Below are 19,381 nucleotides of genomic sequence, written 5' to 3'. Positions count from 1 at the left end.
GTTTTTGAGCAGGGGGCTCCATCAAAAATTTAGGTAGATAAGGTTTGCATGAAAAACATTTTTTTCTTGATACAATGTAAATTACACTTGCACCGTTACTTTGCACATTGTATCCCTAAATTGGCTGCCTGTTAATGACACACTTTACTTGAACAATGCCGTAATGATCTTTAAAAGTGCTAATAAACTTTCCCTGAGTAATTAATTGAGAAATTTACTCTGTGCTCACAAATTCACACTTGAAATACTAAACAATGCGGTCAACCGAACATTTCAACGTGCTGTCGAACCACCAGACAGCGGTCCTTCACCTACCATGATCGCCGGCTTATTTTGACAACCCTGTAACAGCTGGCTTGTGGTGTACAGGGTTTGTACCCTTTTTCAGAAACAAATTTCCAGGACTTTTCCAGGACTCAGATTGATTTTTCCAGGACTCTAAAATTCACATTAACCCTTTCACTCCCATTATCTTAATGATAATTCTCCTTACTGTCTACCATACATTTCATATTTTTTTACTTGAGTTTAACAGATTTCCAGAACTTTCCAGGACCAGTAGCCCTTTTCTAGGACTTTCCAGTTCTGGAAAATGCCACAATAAAATTCCAGGACTTTCCAGGTTTTCCAGGACCCGTATGAACCCTGGGTGTAACCTGCACCGGATTTCAAGCCAATGAATGTGGGCTTGCAAAAGTGTATTAGCTTCAGTGGAATCTGCACTAAACACAAGCTGAGTTTAGATGTGTTGGCTTGCGTGTATAAACAACTTCCATATCGATATTGCCGAGGAAACTCCACTCAGCAACACCTGAATGAAATAACAAAGAACAAACAAGGCAGGACAGTGCAGTTAATTTTCAAAATGAAAGAAAGAAAACCAATTATAAAGAGTACGACAGAGCAATTTTGAAATAGAAGATAACTTACCTTGAACAAATACTACTAATTTGTGACGGAAAGCTCCTCAAAATTTTTGCCAAAACAGGGAAAATGGCTGCAATTACATGACAAGAGCAACACGCCAGAAGCAATGGCCGACGGAACAACTTAAAATTACTAGTACCCAGTCTACCTACCAGACCATTTATACTCTCGGAGATCTGTCACGTGTCATCTCTCCTCAAAGTGACTGACAATCAAGATCTGCCTCTGACTTACGGTCTGTATGCATTTCATCCATAAGACCCAAAAATTGAAGATTGAAATGGATTGTGTCATGGGTTTTTGAAATACTGTTCAAACAGTTTTCAAAGTTAGTTTTGTTTGTTTGTAGCTTTAAATTGTACATAATTATGCCTGGGAGACACAGTCAGTTGTAATGAAGCTATGTTTTTGTCATTTAGATCAGTTCCACAGAAGTGATTTCTTCACAAACAGTAAGTGCTATAGCGAGTATTTGGCAAAATTTATTAACAAAAATTTAACTCAGCTGTGACACCGTCCCTTTAAGCTTCATATATTTCTTTTATTTTTTTTGATCTTTCAGAGCCCCCAACCCCCAGGGAATTCCAATCCCTTCTGTGAGGGGAGTATATGGACATTTTCTGGAAGTGTAGACATGTAGGTGCATGTAGCTTAATAAAGCCTTAGATACTGAGCATTACAGAGGTGTCATGACCAAGGCACACATTACTGACCAGGTTTCATTACATGGAAACTTTAAACTGCCTACAAAGTGAATTTTTTTTGTTTTTAGTTTTAAAATTTACCTTGTGCAATACAGGATTCCAAAGTTTGAGGCGTCGGGGGTTAAAAGTAATGATTTTACAAGCCTTCAAAGTTGAGCACTTTGCCCCCCAAAATGGTCAAGAGAATGGATTGAGTTAATCCAAAAATACCATGCTATGACGTCACTTTGTACCAAACTTTTGTTTGCATGATCAAAGTTTCTTGTCAGCAGGGAGTGTTCATGTGAGGAACATGTCGAGTGTTTCAGAAATGAGCGATTTGTGAGAAAGATCCAGTAATCTCGAGGAAGAAGAAACTGAAGAACAATTTTTGGCACCAAAATGATGTCAGAGGTTGTTCTCACATGGTATTTTGATCATGGGATTCAAATACCATTAATTTTTGAGGGCAAAATGGCTCAACTTTGAAGTCTTGTAAAAATATTTACCTTTATCACCAGCCATCTCAAACTTTGCAGTCATGTATTTTACAAGGTCAATTTTAAAACTAAACACAAAAAATTCACTTCACATGCACTTTAAAGCATCACATACAGTGTAGCTCAACATAAAATGAAAAAGCCCACATTAAGACGGATTCCACTGAAAGTTTGAGCAATACATGCAAAAATTAATAACCAAACTTCTACTCAAAGCACTGCAATATTTTGTATACTATTTGAAACATCTCACTGTAATTCATCATATTTCTTCAAGTCAGACACTGTAGTTAAATTCTAAAGTATTCTCCAGAAAGTTAATGTCAATGTGTTTTGAACTGACACGAAACATCAGTTTTAACTAAAATATGGATAACCTCAAATCCATTTTTCTCACAGGGTCAGCTTGAGAACTTAAGTTTCGATAAGTTCTTCTTAACTGTATTTAAACCGCTACCATGCTATGCGTTCTCCTTAGCATCTTTATTTTTGCCTTTATTGCTTGAATGTTAAGTGGAAACTGTCCTTATTTCACACTATGGTTTCCCAGAAGTACATGTAGTTGTGCACCTGCACTTTGGAGGAAGCTCATTTATTACACAGTAGACTGGCCAAATGCTAAATTTGGAAGAATTAAATAGAGCAACACCATCTGTGTTTATCTGAAGTGATAAATGGATCTCCTTTTGTTTTTGTTCTGCACTTGTTGCTCTGAAGGATCCATCCTTTGCAAAGTGTTTAAGGTACAACTGCCCATCAAAAATGTCCTCAATGTTGCTCTCATGTTCCTTTTTGCTAGTGAAACGGTACTGAAGGAGGTCATACACTTCTTCCCCTTTTGGGTGGAAAAGAAAAAAACAAATAAACATGAGTAGAAAGTTCATAAAAATTACTTTGCAAAATATTTGTTTTATACAGTAAATCTCACTGTGATACAGTGAGAAATAGTTTTCCCCATGACAAAAACTGCATGGAAATGCTTGGTTCACTCTACATGTACTCATCATCTGATTCGACCTTAAGTATTCTGGGCTGAATTTCTGTGTCAAGAAACAGGATGACATAAAAGTGGCATGCCCAGCCTGCTATACAAAAACAAACAAACAAACAAACCCGAAACCTGATTTATCGTAAAAGTGAGACTTGAGTTGTACTTACTTGCTAAAAGGGACTGTAACTGGGTAATGAAAGGTACAACAATAAAGTAGGCAAGAGAACCTTCCTTTGAGAAATCTTTCAGGCAATGTTTGTTTGTACAGTGTTCCGGGTGTCTTTTTGCACCAATGTACTCAACAAATGAGCAGTAGTAGTGGAACTCAATGGGGTTCTTCAACTTCTTGAAAAAATCATGCAGCAACTTCATGGAATGGCCAAAGCAATTAGGTGAAATAAGATGAACTTCAATGAGTACAAGCAGGTCTGCTAAAGCAACTCCTGTGATGCTGTGACACATGGCAAAAGTAATCATCAGCAGCATGCTCATATCCAAAGTTAAATAAGCTCCTTCGAACAGTGGTATACCACTTGTATCATTTTCTTTGCTTGTGTTTTCGGATTCTGTAGCACTTCTATCCGAGGTTTCAGAGCCTTCCTCGACACTCCAAATGTCATCTAAACATTCCTCTTCATCTGCAGCAAAGGTAATTGCAGGCCTTATGTCAAATAAAGCAGGATCATCCTCTGGGAAGTTCCACGGCCTAACTTCATCTGCGATGCCAGTGGTAGCTGTATTTGTTGGTTTCAGAATTTCGCACTCCTCATACAGTGTTGTATTCGTCTCTTTAACATAAAGTCCTTTGTTACCACTGACATAAATTGCATGTATTGAGTTAGACTCTCCCCTCCCTAGCTAGTCATTATGTGTTGATATATCACATGACGAAGCACGAGGAATAAATACATTTCCCGTGTCAGCCATCTTGACAGTGTCTTTACATTACATGGTGTCAGAAAGAGCAGCGATATCCATAACCAAATAAGCCATTGAGCTAATGCCTGACTGACAACTGTATGTGGAATACCCATCGATTGTATTTACTGCAGGACAGATGTGAAATACGACGACAATGGTGAAATACAAGAGTCCTGAGATGTCGTGGACCGTACAAAATTTACACCAAGAATGGCGTCGCTTCAGTAGACAAGCCATGTGCATCTTCGAAGGTCCGTTGCACGACAAAGACGACAGCGTCAAAGTCAGCTACTTAAAGCTGTAGGTAGGTGATAAAGAATTGGATGTATTCGAAGGATTTACATTTGCAAAACCAGAGGATGCTGCAAAATTGACAATGATAGTGAAAAAATTTGAAGAATACTGCACGCCACAAAAAGACCACATCATGGCTGCGTTGAAATTCAGCGAAAGACGTCAGGGAGACAGTGAGAGTTTCGAATCATTTGTCACAGATCTGAAGATCCTAGTTAAGGATTGTGGCTACCAAGAGGAAGAGCGCATGGTTCGAGACGTGATTGTTTTCCATTGTAAACACCCTAAAGTGCGCGAGAAGTGTCTTGACCTGGCCGACGAGTTGACATGCGAAAAGGCCATCGAGATTGGTCGAAACTACGAAATGAACCTCAGCAGTCTAAAAAAACTCGCCAGCAACAAAGACCCAACCGTGAATGCACTGAATCAGGAAAAACACCCCTCATGGAATCGTCTGCATTCAAACAAAAACAAGTTCAAGAGGAAGCCACCAACAGAAAAGAATGGCAATTCGAAGGATTGTGAATCGAAACTAAAGAAACCGACAAATAAGTGCCGATGGTGTGGTTATGACAAAACACACAAGAAATGTCCCGCAATGGGGCAGCAGTACAGATACTGCAAGAAGATAAATCATTATGCTAAATTCTGTATGGCCAAGGAAGTCCACAACCTACAAGAAGTAGAAGATTCAGAACAAGAACCCGAGGAGGAGTCAGACCAAGAAGAAGGTGAAGAGAATATGCCTCTATTTGTTTACTCAATTGAATCAAGCTGTGCCGCAGAGGATGAGCAATTTTATGAAGTGGTTGAGGTGGAGGATACCCAAGTTCGTTTCCAGTTGGATAGTGGCGCAAAAGCTAATGTTGTGTCACTGAAGACCTACAGCAACCTCCAGCGTCATCCCTTGCCACTCCTGAAAAAGACACACACTGTGTTGGTTTCCTTTTCCAAGCACAAGCTGAAGCCTCGTGGAGAAGTAGTGTTGAGCACAAGATACAAAGATTAAGTTGAAGATGTCAAGTTCTTTGTGGTAGAACCTGAAGTGGAGTCAGTGCTTAGTGGAAACACCTGTGTCAAACTTGGCCTACTCACCGAAGAGCAGAGTGGAGTTGGACAACTATCCTGAACTGTTTAAAGGACTAGCATGTTTGCCTGGCACCTACCATATAGAACTAACTGATGGTGCTATCCCTGTTGTTCATCCTCCAAGGTAGGTACCAGTACCACAGAGAAAGTCATTGAAGAACTAAAAAGGATGGAAAAACTGGGAGTTATTGTACGGCGAGAACAACCAACAGAATGGGTCAACTCGCTTGTAGTAGTTCAGAAGCTGAATGGTGCAGTGAGACTATGCATTGATCCTAGAGATCTAAATGCTGCCATGAAGAGGTCCCACTACCCCATGATGACAGTTGATGAAGTGGCCAGCCATCTACAGGGTGCCAATACCTTCAGCATTCTAGATGCTAAGAGTTGCTTTTGGCAGCTGAAGTTAGATGAAGAGTCTTCACTTCTCTGTACCTTTAACACCACAATTGGCCAATACAGGTTCACAAGACTTCCCTTTGGCGTAAAGTGTGCCCCAGAGATCTTCCAAAGAATCATGGATCAAATGGTTGAAGACCTGGATGGTGTGGAAGTTATAATGGATGATGCAATCATCGCTGGAGATGAATCAACACACAATGAGCGGTTGCACAAATTTCTGGAAAGAGCGTCTGCTAAGGGCTTAAAGCTCAACAAGGAGAAATGCAAGATTCGTCAGAAAGAAGTACCTTACGTAGGACACCTCCTTACCGCCGAGGGCCTGAAGATTGATCCCCAGAAGATCAAAGCTATCCATGAAATGCCAGAACTGAAAAACAAAGATGTGAAATGGCTTCTTGGCTTTATACAGTTTCTGAGTCGTTATCTGCCCAAATTATCCACAGTGGATGCTCCCTTACGAGAGTTAGAGAGGTCAGATGTATTATTCCATTGGGACTATCCACAGAAAGAGAGCTTCAAGAAGATTAAGCAACTTGTATCACAAACTCCAGTGCTACAATATTATGATGTCACCAAGCCAGTGACAATCCAGTGCGATGCAAGTGGAAAGGGGCTTGGAGCAGTGTTGTTACAAGACAACAAACCCTGTGTTATGCCTCTCGAGCACTCATTGATACAGAGACGAGGTATGCACCCATTGCGTCTGAAATGTTAGCAGTTGTCTTTGCTTGTCACAAGTTCCACCAGTGCCTCTCTCACAAGTACCACTGAGACTTCAGAAAATGATCCTCAACATGCGTGGGTATGATGTGGAGATACACTACATTCCTGGTTGTAAGCAAGTCTTGGCAGACACCTTGAGTCAAGCATCTGTGCAGAATGATGACAGTAGTGCTTTTGAAGAATTCCAAGAAATAAATGTGGTCCTGTCAGTGTCGGATGAACGATATGAAGAATTCCAGAAGGAAACTAAGAAAGACTCAGAGCTACAAGCAGTTCTTACCATGGTGAAAACCGGATGGCCAGACACAAAACCCCAAGTTCCCGTTGAGGCAAGACCCTACTGGACATTCCGGGATGAGGTTACTACAGCAGATGGACTCCTTTTCAAAGGAACACGCCTTATTGTCCCAAAGTTGCTAAGGCCTTAAATGCTCCGTCAGATCCATGAGTCATCTTGGAATAGCCAAACGTAGACAGAGAGCCAAAGAGGTACTATTTTGGCCTGGAATGTCAGTGGAAATTGAGCAAATGGTCACCAATTGTAGTGTGTGTGCTGACTATGCCAAGAAACAGCCCTCTGAACCACTGAAGCCCTCTGTGCCACCATCACTTCCTTGGAAGAAGATAGGAAACGACCTATTTGAATTTCGCAGAGAACATTACTTACTCTGTGTGCTAACGCAGCAAATTCCTCAGTTACAAAGATGGAATCTTTAAGAAGTGGAGCTGTGGTAGAGGAGTCGAAAAGGCAGTTTGGGGTCCATGGAATCCCAGCAGAAGTGGTTTCAGATAATGGTCCCCAGTTCAGCAGTAGTGAGTTCCAGGAATTTGCCAAAGATTATGGCTTTAAGCATACCACCACATCACCACATTACCCCAAGGCTAATGGAGAAGTGGAGAGAGCTATCCAAACTGTCAAGAAGTTGTGGCAAAAGAATGATCAGAAGCACTTGGCCTTGCTGGATTATCAAACAACACCATTACCAGATATTGAACTGTCTCCGGCACAATTACTCATGGGTCGTCGACTGAGAAATAAGTTGCCTGTGATGGAATGTCCGCTTCAGCCTGCAAGCAACAACCAGCAAGAAGTCTCCAGGTATCCGGAGAAGACCAAAGAAACCTAGAAGAAATACCATGACTGCCATGCAAGCAAGGACATGAAGGAACTTCAGCCTGGGACCAAAGTTTGACTGCAGCCTTGGACGGACTCCAGAGAATGGAAGCCAGCCACTGTGGTCAAACATCACCATACACCAAGATCCTATGTAGTGCAAGCTGAAGACAGCAAAAAGTACCGTTGCAACTGGCAACATCTAAGAGTTTACCCAGCTCCAGGACATGGTAGTTTGAATGCAGAACTGTCTTCTGGAGCAGACCAAACTGTAATCCAGGACAAGGAGCCGCCAAGGGATGAACCTAACCGACCTACAGCTCCCACTGTGTTACAGGATATGCTGTCCCAAGAGCAACACCCAGAACCAGCAAAGGCGAACAGTGCAGGTCCAGTTGTCACCCGAAGCGGCAGACGAGTAGTGAAACCTGACCGGCTTGACCTATAGACCAATCTGAGATTGCAAAGACTGTTTTCAGTTGTTGAGTTATTTTGCTCTAAACCAGGAACAGTGACATTTATTTTAAGCCGAAATATTATTTTATTTTATTCTTCAAGTTTTATGTTTCCGAAGGGAAGGATGTGACATAAAATTGCATGTATTGAGTTAGACTCTCCCCTCCCTAGCTAGTCATTATGTGTTGATATATCACATGATGAAGCATGAGGAATAAATACATTTCCCTTGTCAGCCATCTTGACTGTGTCTTTACATTACAACCACCATTTGGTTGTTGAAACTCAGATGAACCTAAGCTGGTTGGAACTTCAGACTCTAGATGACTAGAACGTTGTGAGCAGGTAGGAATTCCACTGGCATCTAAAATTTCTGGATTATCATTTACGAAACTGGATAGCTGTGCATGTATTGAACAAGTCAACTCGTTCTGAAGAGGCTCAAACACATTCGCCTCCAGATCTTTGTTATCTGACAACACGTTTTCACTGGCACATGTTAGATTATCTTCAGACCACGTCTTTGACTTGTTCAAAATGCGGGAAAATGTCGTTTTAGGGATCTTTGCATTAGGTTGGGAAATATAGTTTCCATAATGTCCTCTCTTCATTATGGCTTCGGATTTACTGTCCTTTCCTAGAGGAAGAAGAACTGGAATTTGAAGAGGCCATCATACAGGTCGTGCAAACGAAAAAGCGAACAGGACAGAACTTAGTAACCTCTTGTTTATGCGTCCACGACAAAAGTTCAGTGGCATTCTTGAAAGCATGCTCAGTTGTTCAGGTAGCCACGTTTTTTGGCTGGCTTTTTACTGCCAAATGGCCAAGACAACCGCCTTTCTAGACTTTGCTCGATCTCATTTCTTCACAGTTTTGCTTGTTTCTTGCTGGCTTGAAATTGACAAAGACTGTACAAAATCTAGCATACAGAGCTCAAAAGTTATGGGTTCAAGGCATCGGAAAAGTAATTCTCGATACGAGGATGAAGGTAAGAGCTTTCCTTGTACATACTTGAGAGTAGGCTAGCGCTGGAAACAGCTTTGCACTCGCCTCCACGAGCTTTTAAATTAAAGCAAACCTAACATAAAAGAAAGGCTGCTCTCCAGGGTATATTAACATATTGACAATCAAATTGAAGTGAATATGTTTTTGATTTATTTTACCTTATTTTAATATTCATATTCATTGACAGTCTATGTACAGTATACGTAAATGGAAGAAAGCCTTGCCTTGATAAAGAATTACAGCCCGAGGTGTCATTTTATGGGCAAAATCTCTTCCCCTTCATCCATTTTATTTCACATGGTAATCCTACTGAAGGGTTGATTCAACGTACATTTTTTGCAAGCCCTGTGAATTCTTTTCAACAAAAATTTTAGTGGGAGGGACATTGGGGGTGCTGAATCACGAACCATGACCGCACCACCGGAAAAAATTCGGCACTGCAACAGCCACATGGCGAAAAAAATCGGAAAATCCCGCACTGTTATAATCTGGCAGGTGGTTTCATTCTTACAACAACAATGACAGGCTCGTTTTTACTGAAAAATCAAGTCTTTTGTGGGGTATTTCAGGAAATACCACTCCAAAAGTTTGCACAACTAAGTATATAGGAGTTGATCCATAAAGTTTCCCATGATACAAGAAATAAATTTCATCAAGGTGACTGAATTTCAATTAAAATAGATCGACAAAGAGGACAATTCTTTAACCCTTTATTCTGTGGGGGTGGGGGGCACTCCTGTAAATTTGAGATACATGTAGGTGTGTGCAGTGAACGGTCTTAAACCCTGAGCCTGTTTAGGGATGAAGCTAACGAAAAAGATACCCTATTTAGGACCCAAACCCGAAAAATGACACCCTATTCAAGGGGAAAACAAAAACCAAACAACGGCTAACCGCACACGGCACGACGCAAATCTTTATAAAATATCTTTGATAATACTTGTAATGGATATTTTGGATTTAACAGATCATTTGTTTTTCGTTTAGCTAGGCATTTTTGCCCTGCAATTTTAGCTGACACCATTTAGGTACCCTATCTAAGGATAACGCTGGGAACACGTTCACATGGGCAAAACCGATACCCTATTTAAGGATTGACAACCTCAAAAACCATACACCATCCTGCGGCACATACCTATATAGCCCATATATGGGCCCCCCTCTCTCTCCCCTCCCTGACGGGCCTTTATTATGTTCCAGTTTAAAACAGTTTTGTCTCTAAGCACTTTGTTACACATCTATGTGTATGTACCAGGTTTTCATAAAATATATCATTAACAAGTTTTCGTAGAATAAGCTTTATAATCGAGTTTATTTGAATTCCATTTGTTTAGAATTCACTCTAGTCCAGTTCTTGGAAGATGGAATTTCTCATGTACTTCCATCAGTTGATGTTACTGTTGAAGACAATGAGAAGGTTGCTAAGTATAAAGACAACAGATTTCACAAATGTACAGTTCTCAAAATATCAGGTAAATTAACAGAATGACAGGAATTGTATATTATGCCTCCAATAGCTTAGATGTCAACTTCATTTATCAGCAGAATTACTAAGGAGTTGCGGTATTGTGAAACCACTAAGGTAGGCCACTAAGGCTTAAAATGTGACTTTTAATCGGCTTACACTCAATCAATAAACAAAGTAAGTCCCTTTCCTGCTCTTTACCCCTCTGTAACTCTCTTTCATCAACTTTGTCATAATTTCGTTTTCCTTGCTCCATAAGAAGTATAAATTCACCAACTTCATTCTATAAATTTTGACAAATTGCAATCTAATAATTAAGTTTGGTGTATCACTGCAGCCCAAAGCTGGGTTTGTAACAAGGGTCATGGAAAACCTGGAAAGTCGTGGAATTTCAAAGTTCAACAGAGTACGACCACTGTAAAGTGCATCTGGTTTTCCTGATAGTAGTGTATCCCTCTTGCAGCTGATAAAGAAAGTCTCTCGAGGCAAAAAAACAGCCTTTCTATTTGTTACCGCTGAAGAACAGTATTTTATTCTTGTTTTATTTTGATCGTGACGTTTCGTGTCAATGACATGAAGTAGCTTGCAAAACTTTGTAACCACCCGGACGGACTCACGTGGAACTGATTTTGTAAAACTTGGACGTGTCTTTGGTTATTAAAAAAGTGTTAAAATCAAATTTGTTGTCGTTATGCGAGTTCATTGGGGACTAAAGAAGTAGCGGCAACATTTTCTGGCCCTTCGAGCCGGATTAGAACGAGCGAATCGAAGAATTTGGAATTTGGTCTGGCGAAGATTTTGGAATTTGGTATGAAATCGACCGAAGCGACTGATGGCGGTCGCCATCTTGGCCATTTGGATTCAGCTCGTACTGTGAGTACTAACATTGTTACTTTAAAAAACAAACGGGCAGCCGTCAAAAGAAGGATCACGAACACGTTGAAGAAATTAGAGTCCACCATCGAACAGTATGGTCGAAAAGCGATTATACGTGAATATGTCAACAACTTGCAGGAATATCTTAACGAAGCGAAAGGCCTCAATGATGAACTCGTCTCAGTGATCCCAGAGAACGAGCACGAAGCCGCAATAGATTGGTATGAAGAACAACTCGATAGAGTCGAAGACGCTAAACTTCAGGCCAACGCACATCTTGACGAGCGGGCAGAGGAAAATTCTAGCGGATTAAGCTTGGTGAAATCATGGAAAACTTCTTCGACAAGAAATGTCTCCCAAGCGGCCGAAATTCGCGCCAAAATTAGTTCAGCAGAAATTAAAGCAAAACAACTTGCCTTAGAGGAACAGCGAAGAAGAGAGGAGTTCGAAAAACAACTGGAGGTTAAAAGGAAACTTGAACTTGTCCAAGATGAAGCTCAAAGGCTAAAATTCATGGCTGAAGAAAGAAGAAAGACTCAGGAAGCCAAGGACGAGGCTGCACGCCTCGCAGCAGAAGCAGCAGTGTTACAAAAGGTACAAAATGAAGTTAATGATCCGGAAGCTTTGTCTAATCGATTGCTTGATTTTGAGGATGATTCATTGAAATTTGTTCCATCATCTAACCTTGATGAACCGTTAACAATAATTCCTCCACTACTCCCTGGTTTGTTGCAAGGAACTGGAGCAAATCATGGAACTGTATTGCCACCTGACAACCCTACAAAAGTTGTTACACCTTCACCTTTGTTACAACAGCCAAAGTCAGCTGTTTCATTTATTGCACCTCAGGGCACGAAAAAACCTAATGAAACATTGCCTTTGTATCACTCGTGGATTGGAGATTTACAAAGTGGAGTACAGCATCCAGCTTTAACTAGTACGGACAACCGAAAAACAACCATTTGTGGTCATTCTACTCGTGACTCTCTTCCAAAGTTACGCCTAAGTAAGTTTGATGGTGACCCTTTACACTGGTCTGATTGGTCCTCAATGTTTAAATCAATTGTTCATGATGCTAATCTGTCCCTTAATGGCAAAATGCAACATCTTCAGAACTCTGTTATTGGTAAAGCTAAGTCTGCAATTGAAGGATATGGATACCGTGGAGATTCCTACTATGAAGCACTGAAAGAACTGGAATCCAGATTTGGCAAACCTTCCCTTGTTGTGAAAGTCACACTTGACAAACTGAGAAAAACAACTCGATTACAAAATGACAAACCTCAAGAAGTGAGAAATCTGTCAGATGTTGTGTCAACTACTGTGTGGACATTTAAGAAGTTTGGATATGAAAGTGATCTGAAAGCAGAAGCTAATGTTTCCCTTGCCGTTGACAAACTGTCCCAGGAGCTCGAAATCAAATGGAAGGACAACACCAAAGCTACCAAACTGGAACGACCTAGTCTTGATGACTTCAGTGTGTGGTTAAAAGGTCAGGCAGATATTTATGATGATTGTTGTTACCCAAAAATGTCAAGTAAGTTTCCATTCCAACCTCATAAGAAACCTCGGTCTGGTGGATCAAATGGAATGACTGAAAAACAGAACACTTTCTCAAGTAACATTTCACCTCGCCCCAGGCCAACAAAGTCCTCTTGCATTATGGGTGATGGGCAGGAACACAAGTTATCTTCTTGTCCCAAGTTTAAGGCTCTAAGTGTGGAAGAACGCCTAAATGAAGTACAGAAACATAAGTTGTGCTTTTGTTGCCTCAGTCCTCAACATTGGCTTAGCAATTGTTCAAATCAAAAACAGTGTGGTGTAAATGGGTGTACGCGATCACACAATGCTCTGTTGCACAACTTGAGAAATGTTTCGGTGGAAAGCAGTGATGCAGTGTCTGCTATTAACCCAGTAGCACAAGCCGAAGTTGGTTCGTCTACTGAACATTCTAACACATCTGACAGAAGCAGTCACACCTCTGTTCTGCTACAAGTAGTACCAGTAACCCTCTATGGTCCAAAGGGATATTTCAACACATATGCTATCCTGGACACAGGAAGCACTTGCAGCTTGCTGTTAGTAGATGTTGCTGGAAGACTTGGTTTGGATGGTCCTTTGGAAAGTGTGGTCTTAAATGGAATTCAGAAAACATCTGAGCTTATGACAAAGCGTGTTAATGTACAAGTCAGCCGATTGAATGACTTTGGTACCCAATTTGATGTGAATGGAGTTCTTGTAGTTGATCACCTGAATGTGCCAGAGAAGAAAGTGAAACTTGATGAGCTACAAGAAAGATGGCCACACCTATCAGACTTGGAGCTGACTGAAGTCGCTGGGACTCAAGTCACTTTGCTCCTTGGTAGTGATGTCCCGGAACTTATTGTTCCCCTGGAAACTCGACATGGTCCAAAGGGTTCCCCTGTTGGTGTTCGCACTAGGATTGGATGGACTGTTACTGGTCGCTTACCTGGCCATATTCAAGAATGTGAATCTGTTTGTAAAGTTCATGTGGCGACTCCGGATGAGGAACTCAATAACACCGTAAAAACTTGGTGGCGAACAGAGAACTTTGGTTGTCGTTATGACAATGATACCCAGCGCTCAGTTGAAGATGAAAGAGTCATGAAATTCTTGAATGAAAGTACACGTAAGGTGGATGGTCGTTATGAGGTTCCTTTGATTTGGCGTGATGACAAAGTCAAACTTCCTGACAATTTTGCTGCAGCTGCTCAACGTCTGAATTTTCTGGAGAAGAAGCTTAATCGTAATCCTGAGTTGGCAGAAAGATACAGGAAAACTATTGACATGGATATGGAAAAGGGATACATCAAAAAGCTTACTAAGGAGGAAGCAACTGCACCAGCCATGCGCAAATGGTACCTTCCTCACCACCCTGTTCTGAACCCCAAGAAACCTGAGAAGGTTCGTCGAGTATGTGATGCCACTGCAAAGTTTCAAGGCTCATCATTAAACAGCCAACTTCTTAGTGGCCCAGATTTGCTGAACAACCTTGTTGGAATTTTCATGAGGTTTCGAGAAGAAAAGGTTGCGCTTTCAGGAGACATTGAAGCGATGTTTAACCAAGTTGCTGTCCCAGAAGAAGATCAAGCTTCCCTTCGATTTCTGTGGCGTCAATCTCCTGAATCATTGACAGAAGTCTACCAGTATGTGCCTCACATATTTGGAGCCAAATGTGCGCCAACCTGTGTTAACTATGCTCTGTTGAGAAGTGCAGAAGATAATGAGAAGCAGTTTCCGAATGCTGCCTTTGCCGTAAAGCGAACTTTTACATGGATGACCTTTTCAAGTCTGTTAAATCAAGTGATCAAGCTCTGGAACTGCAACAAGAACTTGTTGAAATGCTAAACAAAGCAGCTTTTCACTTGACCAAGTGGATCTCTAATGAGACAGAAGTGATCGAGCGAATACCAGAATCGGAAAGAGCGCCCTCTATCAAGGTTGTGGAGGAAAGCATCGTAATGCCTATGGAACGTGCTCTTGGTGTCGTTTGGGATACCAGCTCAGATTGTTTTGTCTATGAAGTGGTGAAGAGAGACATTGCGGACACGCGTCGGAAGATTCTGAGCTTGATAGCATCCCTCTTTGATCCGATTGGATTTCTAGCTCCATTTCTGGTCAGAGCAAAAATCTTCCTCCAGCATGTGTGGCAGTTAGGTATTGGATGGGATGATGCACTGCCACCAGAGTTTCTAAAGGAGTGGTCCAAATGGTAGGAAGAGCTGGATGGAATTGCGCAGTTTCACATTCCCCGTTTCTATCGTCACATACCAGACAACCTGTCTGTTATTGACCTTCACATTTTTGGAGATGCCAGTGAACAAGCATTTTGCGCAGTGGCTTATTTCAGATTCTGCTATGTCAGTGGAGCAGTGCGATGTGCATTTGTTACAGCGAAGACTCGGGTAGCCCCGAAGAAACCCTTGAGCATCCCGAGGCTTGAACTGCAGGCTGCTGTTTTGGGTACAAGATTGGCTGCTGTAGTGATTAAGGAACATGATTACATCATTGATTCCACCTATTATTGGACAGACAGCAGTACTGTGTTTCAGTGGATTCGTGGAGTGTCTAAGTGCCACCCCGCCTTTATTGCTAATAGAATTGGAGAGATCCTGGACAGCACCGAACCCAACCAATGGAACCACTGTCCTGGACAGATAAATCCTGCAGATGATGGCAGCAGGGGACTTCCAGTGAGCTCTATTACTTCTGGGAGTCGTTGGGTAAATGGCCCTGCCTTCTTACACTTACCTGAAGAGAGATGGCCAAAGGGAAATGCAAAGCTTGAAATTCCCAAGCCGTCCGATGATGACCCACAAGCCCAAGAAATGGCCATTACTTGGACTGGTGTGGTGAAAGGTTCAAAGAACGATTTCTTATCTCCAGCGAAATACTCATCTCTAACAAAGCTTCTCAGAGTAACTGCTTACCTGAAACGGTTTATATATAACTGTAAGCACCCCAAATCTGAACGTCACATTGGTTCTTTGTTGGTTGAAGAGATGGAGCAAGCTCGAAAGTTTTGGATCTGCGTTGCCCAAGCAGAATCCTTTCCTCAACAAGTTGCAGTTCTCAAGTCGAAACAGCATGTTTCAAGCAAGAGCAAATTGGTATCTCTCTCACCATTCCTTGATGGGCATGGAATCATTCGTGCAGGTGGTCGAATTGAGAGAGCCGATATTCCATTTTACAGTCGTCACCCTGTGGTACTAGCACCAGATCATGAGTTGACCCGTCTCATCATCATGAACTGTCACGAGAAATTGAAACATGAAGGAGTGGACCAAGTACGAAATGAGTTGAGACAACAGTATTGGATCTTACGCTGTCGTGCTACAGTGCGAAAGATCCTTCATCAGTGTTCTTACTGCAGAAGGCGAAAAGCGAAACCAGAAGCACCCTTGATGGCAAGTCTACCATATAATCGCTTAAGTGTTGCACCACCATTCTCGAAAGTTGGCGTGGATTTCTTTGGTCCTCTTAAAGTGAAGCATCTTAGAAAAGAGGAGAAGAGATATGGTTGTCTCTTTACTTGCTTGGTGACTAGAGCAGTCCATTTGGAGGTTGCATTTGACTTGTCAACCGATTCCTTCATCATGTGCCTTAGGCGGTTTATGGCTCGAAGAGGTAAACCAACTGTGATTTACTCCGACAATGGAACAAACTTTGTAGGAGCAGACCGTGAGTTACGTGAATGCATCGATGGCTGGAATCAGCATAAGATCGGCAGTGAGTTGAGCCAAGAGGGAATTCAGTGGGTATTTAACCCGCCTGCCGCACCTCATATGGGAGGTGTATGGGAGCGCCTCGTACGATCATGCAAGAAAGCCCTTAATGTTGTTCTACAGAAACAAGTTCTTACTGATGAGGTGTTGCTTACCGCCTTTGCTGAAGTGGAATGGGTTGTGAACAGTCGTCCGCTTACTGAAGTCAGTTCAGATGTGGATGACCTTGAAGCTCTGACACCGAATCATTTCCTCATTGGAAGAGGATCTCTCAACTTACAGCCCGGTATCGTTGACGACAAGGAGTTGTCAAGTCGCAAACGTTGGCGACAAGCACAAGTGGTGGCAAATCATATTTGGAGTCGTTGGTTAAGAGAGTACCTACCTGGTTTGATTACTCGAAAGAAATGGACTCAACCTACTGTAAATGTCAAGGTCGGAGATTTGGTGTTAGTGGTTGATCGGGCAGTTTCAAGAGGTTTCTGGCCCCTTGGCAGGATCGTAAAAGTCTTTCCTGGACTTGACAGTATTGTAAGATCAGCAGACGTGAAAATGAAGTTTGGAGTAATGAGACGCCCTGTGACAAAACTTGCCGTCCTTGAAGAGTGTTCGACCAACTAAATTGGGCGAACACGGGGGGAGGATGTTACCGCCGAAGAACAGTATTTTATTCTTGTTTTATTTTGATCGTGACGTTTCGTGTCAATGACATGAAGTAGCTTGCAAAACTTTGTAACCACCCGGACGGACTCACGTGGAACTGATTTTGTAAAACTTGGACGTGTCTTTGGTTATTAAAAAAGTGTTAAAATCAAATTTGTTGTCGTTATGCGAGTTCATTGGGGACTAAAGAAGTAGCGGCAACACTATTAAACCAAAGAAGAAAGAAAAGAAAGCAGCTGCAGCCAAAACCAAAAAATGGCAAAGGAAGACACTTGCACTCCACTTTATTCTTGCCAGGTACTAGCCATCAAAGACCAAGATCTCTGCACAGTAATTCAGAGGCAAAATTGGATCTGTTGATTCAGCAGCAGGAAGCTAGGAAACTTGCAGAAACTTATGTGCCAGTAAGACAGCAACAACCTCCTGCACAGCAACTGCGGCCAACCTTGCCATCAGCGGACAAATCTGTTCAAAAACAGCCAATGGGAAGGCATCAGTTTACTTCAATATTTGGACAGCCAGTGAACACCTCCAGACCAACTAGAGGAATGAAGAGACCCAAGGCAATGACCACTGAATCAAGCTATCGATGAGTCTGAAGATGATGAAGAATTTGTGTTCCAAGTGCAAGAAGCTTAAACAAGAAAATGATCAATTGAAAAGAAACTTGGAGGAAATTTTACAAAATAAAGGTATGTGTACTGTTGCAGTAGCAACTGTATGTAATAAGTACCTGCAACATTTGTAGATCAAGATATATAATCTCACAGTCGCCAGTCAAACAAGTCAGTGATGAAGACCCAATTGACTCAACCAGTGTAAACTCTCTTATAACAAGGGAATTTTAAAACAGTTGATTTAATTGCGTAGACTTCAAATTACTTTTGTTAAAATCTAGCCAATCAATCAATCAAATCATGTTCCAGAGCCACCACATGCAGTTCCCATGAGCTAAGAGGGACAGGCACTCTGGGGACAACAATGGCTTTTGCTATACGAACAGAAGGTAAAAACCTTCCTGCAAATCAGGCTAGCCTAGTGGGATAATTGGATGCAGACTGAGCCCAAGAGGCACTTGTCTTGAAAGCAATATAGTGATTGTCTTGTGTAATTGTTGGAGATGTTTTTATAAGCTAAGTACATAGTCAAACAAAAAGGTAATTTCCGATTAACTTTTGCAGTTTCTGAGCCACCAAGACCTGGAAAGGTCCATCCACTGAATGCTCGCCGTTTTCAGGTAATAGTCATGATTTTTTGCCACAAGTTTGCATTTCCACCTGCTATCTTTAATTAATAATTCACTATTAATTAACTGCCCTTTCATTTGTATAATTGCTTTCTTTGTAGATGGTAGAACTCATCCCAGGTTCACATGTGTTTTTTTATGCTAACACAATCGAGCAGGCCTCCAGACGAGCATCAGGTACTGGATGTGCAGCATGCCTGCTGAATGCCTTTTACACAAATGAGGAGTTGAAAGGCAAAAACCTAACTGGAGAAAATGGCATATCAGCAATTGATCCAGACATTCTAAACAGCATCCTTGGTAAGCATAAATTTCAAGATGTACAAGTTCATAACTTAGTCATTGCACTTCTATGAACCACAAGTAAGTTGTGAGGGTGAATTAATCAACATGACATGAGCGTGGGACAAAGAAAAATTCTGAGTCCCCGACAGGAATCGAACCCATGACCTCCCGAACACCGGGCGGGCGCTCTATCCACTGAGCTACGAGAACTCATGGAGAGCAAGGTCATTTAACTGAGTTAAATGACCTTTACAATTCATGACTACTCATGATGACTTCGATAGTGTTGATCCTAGCAGTATGCAGGACACCTGTCATATATGAACTCAGTTAAATGACCTTGCTCTCCATAAGTTCTTGTAACTCAGTGGATAGAGCGCCTGCCCAGTGTTCAGGAGGTCATGGGTTTGATTCCTGTCAGGGACTCAGAATTTTTCTTTGTCCCACGCTCATGTCATGTTGATTAATTCACCTTCACATTTCATTACCGAGCTT

The 19,381-nt window shown here is 41.7% G+C and overlaps 4 protein-coding genes across 6 annotated transcripts in view; 3 read left to right on the top strand and 1 right to left on the bottom strand.

Moving 5' to 3' along the window:
* LOC145486742 (uncharacterized) overlaps positions 1-19,381 on the bottom strand; it is a 307,059-nt gene that overhangs the window by 129,219 nt on the left and 158,459 nt on the right. The window lies entirely within an intron of this gene.
* LOC145487859 (uncharacterized) lies at positions 7,235-8,092 on the top strand. The gene is made up of 2 exons (XM_081466649.1): positions 7,235-7,629; positions 7,747-8,092. Exons 1-2 carry the CDS (start codon positions 7,235-7,237, stop codon positions 8,090-8,092), a joined length of 741 nt encoding a protein of 246 aa, XP_081322775.1.
* Positions 14,929-17,313, top strand: LOC145487858 (uncharacterized). Its single transcript, XM_081466648.1, has 2 exons — positions 14,929-15,084; positions 15,184-17,313. The coding sequence occupies exons 1-2, from the start codon at positions 14,929-14,931 to the stop codon at positions 17,311-17,313; spliced, it is 2,286 nt and encodes a 761-aa protein (XP_081322774.1).
* The window catches only part of LOC145486752 (uncharacterized), a 102,177-nt gene continuing 100,074 nt past the window's right edge, over positions 17,279-19,381 (top strand). For 2 of the 3 annotated variants that reach the window (XR_014049331.1, XM_081465462.1), the window contains exons 1-3: positions 17,279-18,047; positions 18,537-18,592; positions 18,757-18,901. Coding sequence is in view for 2 of the 3 variants with exons in the window: in XM_081465462.1 (XP_081321588.1) it covers positions 17,945-18,047; positions 18,537-18,592; positions 18,757-18,901 (304 nt within the window). In the remaining variant the exon portion in view is untranslated. The remainder of the gene's footprint in view (positions 18,048-18,536; positions 18,593-18,756; positions 18,902-19,381) is intronic. The other variant, XM_081465463.1, reaches the window with a different exon arrangement.

The sequence above is a fragment of the Orbicella franksi genome, chromosome 5 (genome assembly GCF_964199315.1).
Source record: "Orbicella franksi chromosome 5, jaOrbFran1.1, whole genome shotgun sequence".
Lineage (NCBI taxonomy): Eukaryota > Metazoa > Cnidaria > Anthozoa > Scleractinia > Merulinidae > Orbicella > Orbicella franksi.
Note: the sequence above shows the minus strand (reverse complement) of the source record. Positions and strands in the feature narration are given on the sequence as shown.

Coding starts and splice junctions, on each gene's coding strand:
- LOC145487859 (XM_081466649.1), top strand. CDS start 7,235: ATGGAATCTTTAAGAAGTGGAGCTGTGGTAGAGGAGTCGAAAAGGCAG. Junction 7,630..7,746: donor AACCAGCAAGAAGTCTCCAG/GTATCCGGAGAA, acceptor GACGGACTCCAG/AGAATGGAAGCCAGCCACTG.
- LOC145487858 (XM_081466648.1), top strand. CDS start 14,929: ATGCCTATGGAACGTGCTCTTGGTGTCGTTTGGGATACCAGCTCAGAT. Junction 15,085..15,183: donor GATTTCTAGCTCCATTTCTG/GTCAGAGCAAAA, acceptor TCCAAATGGTAG/GAAGAGCTGGATGGAATTGC.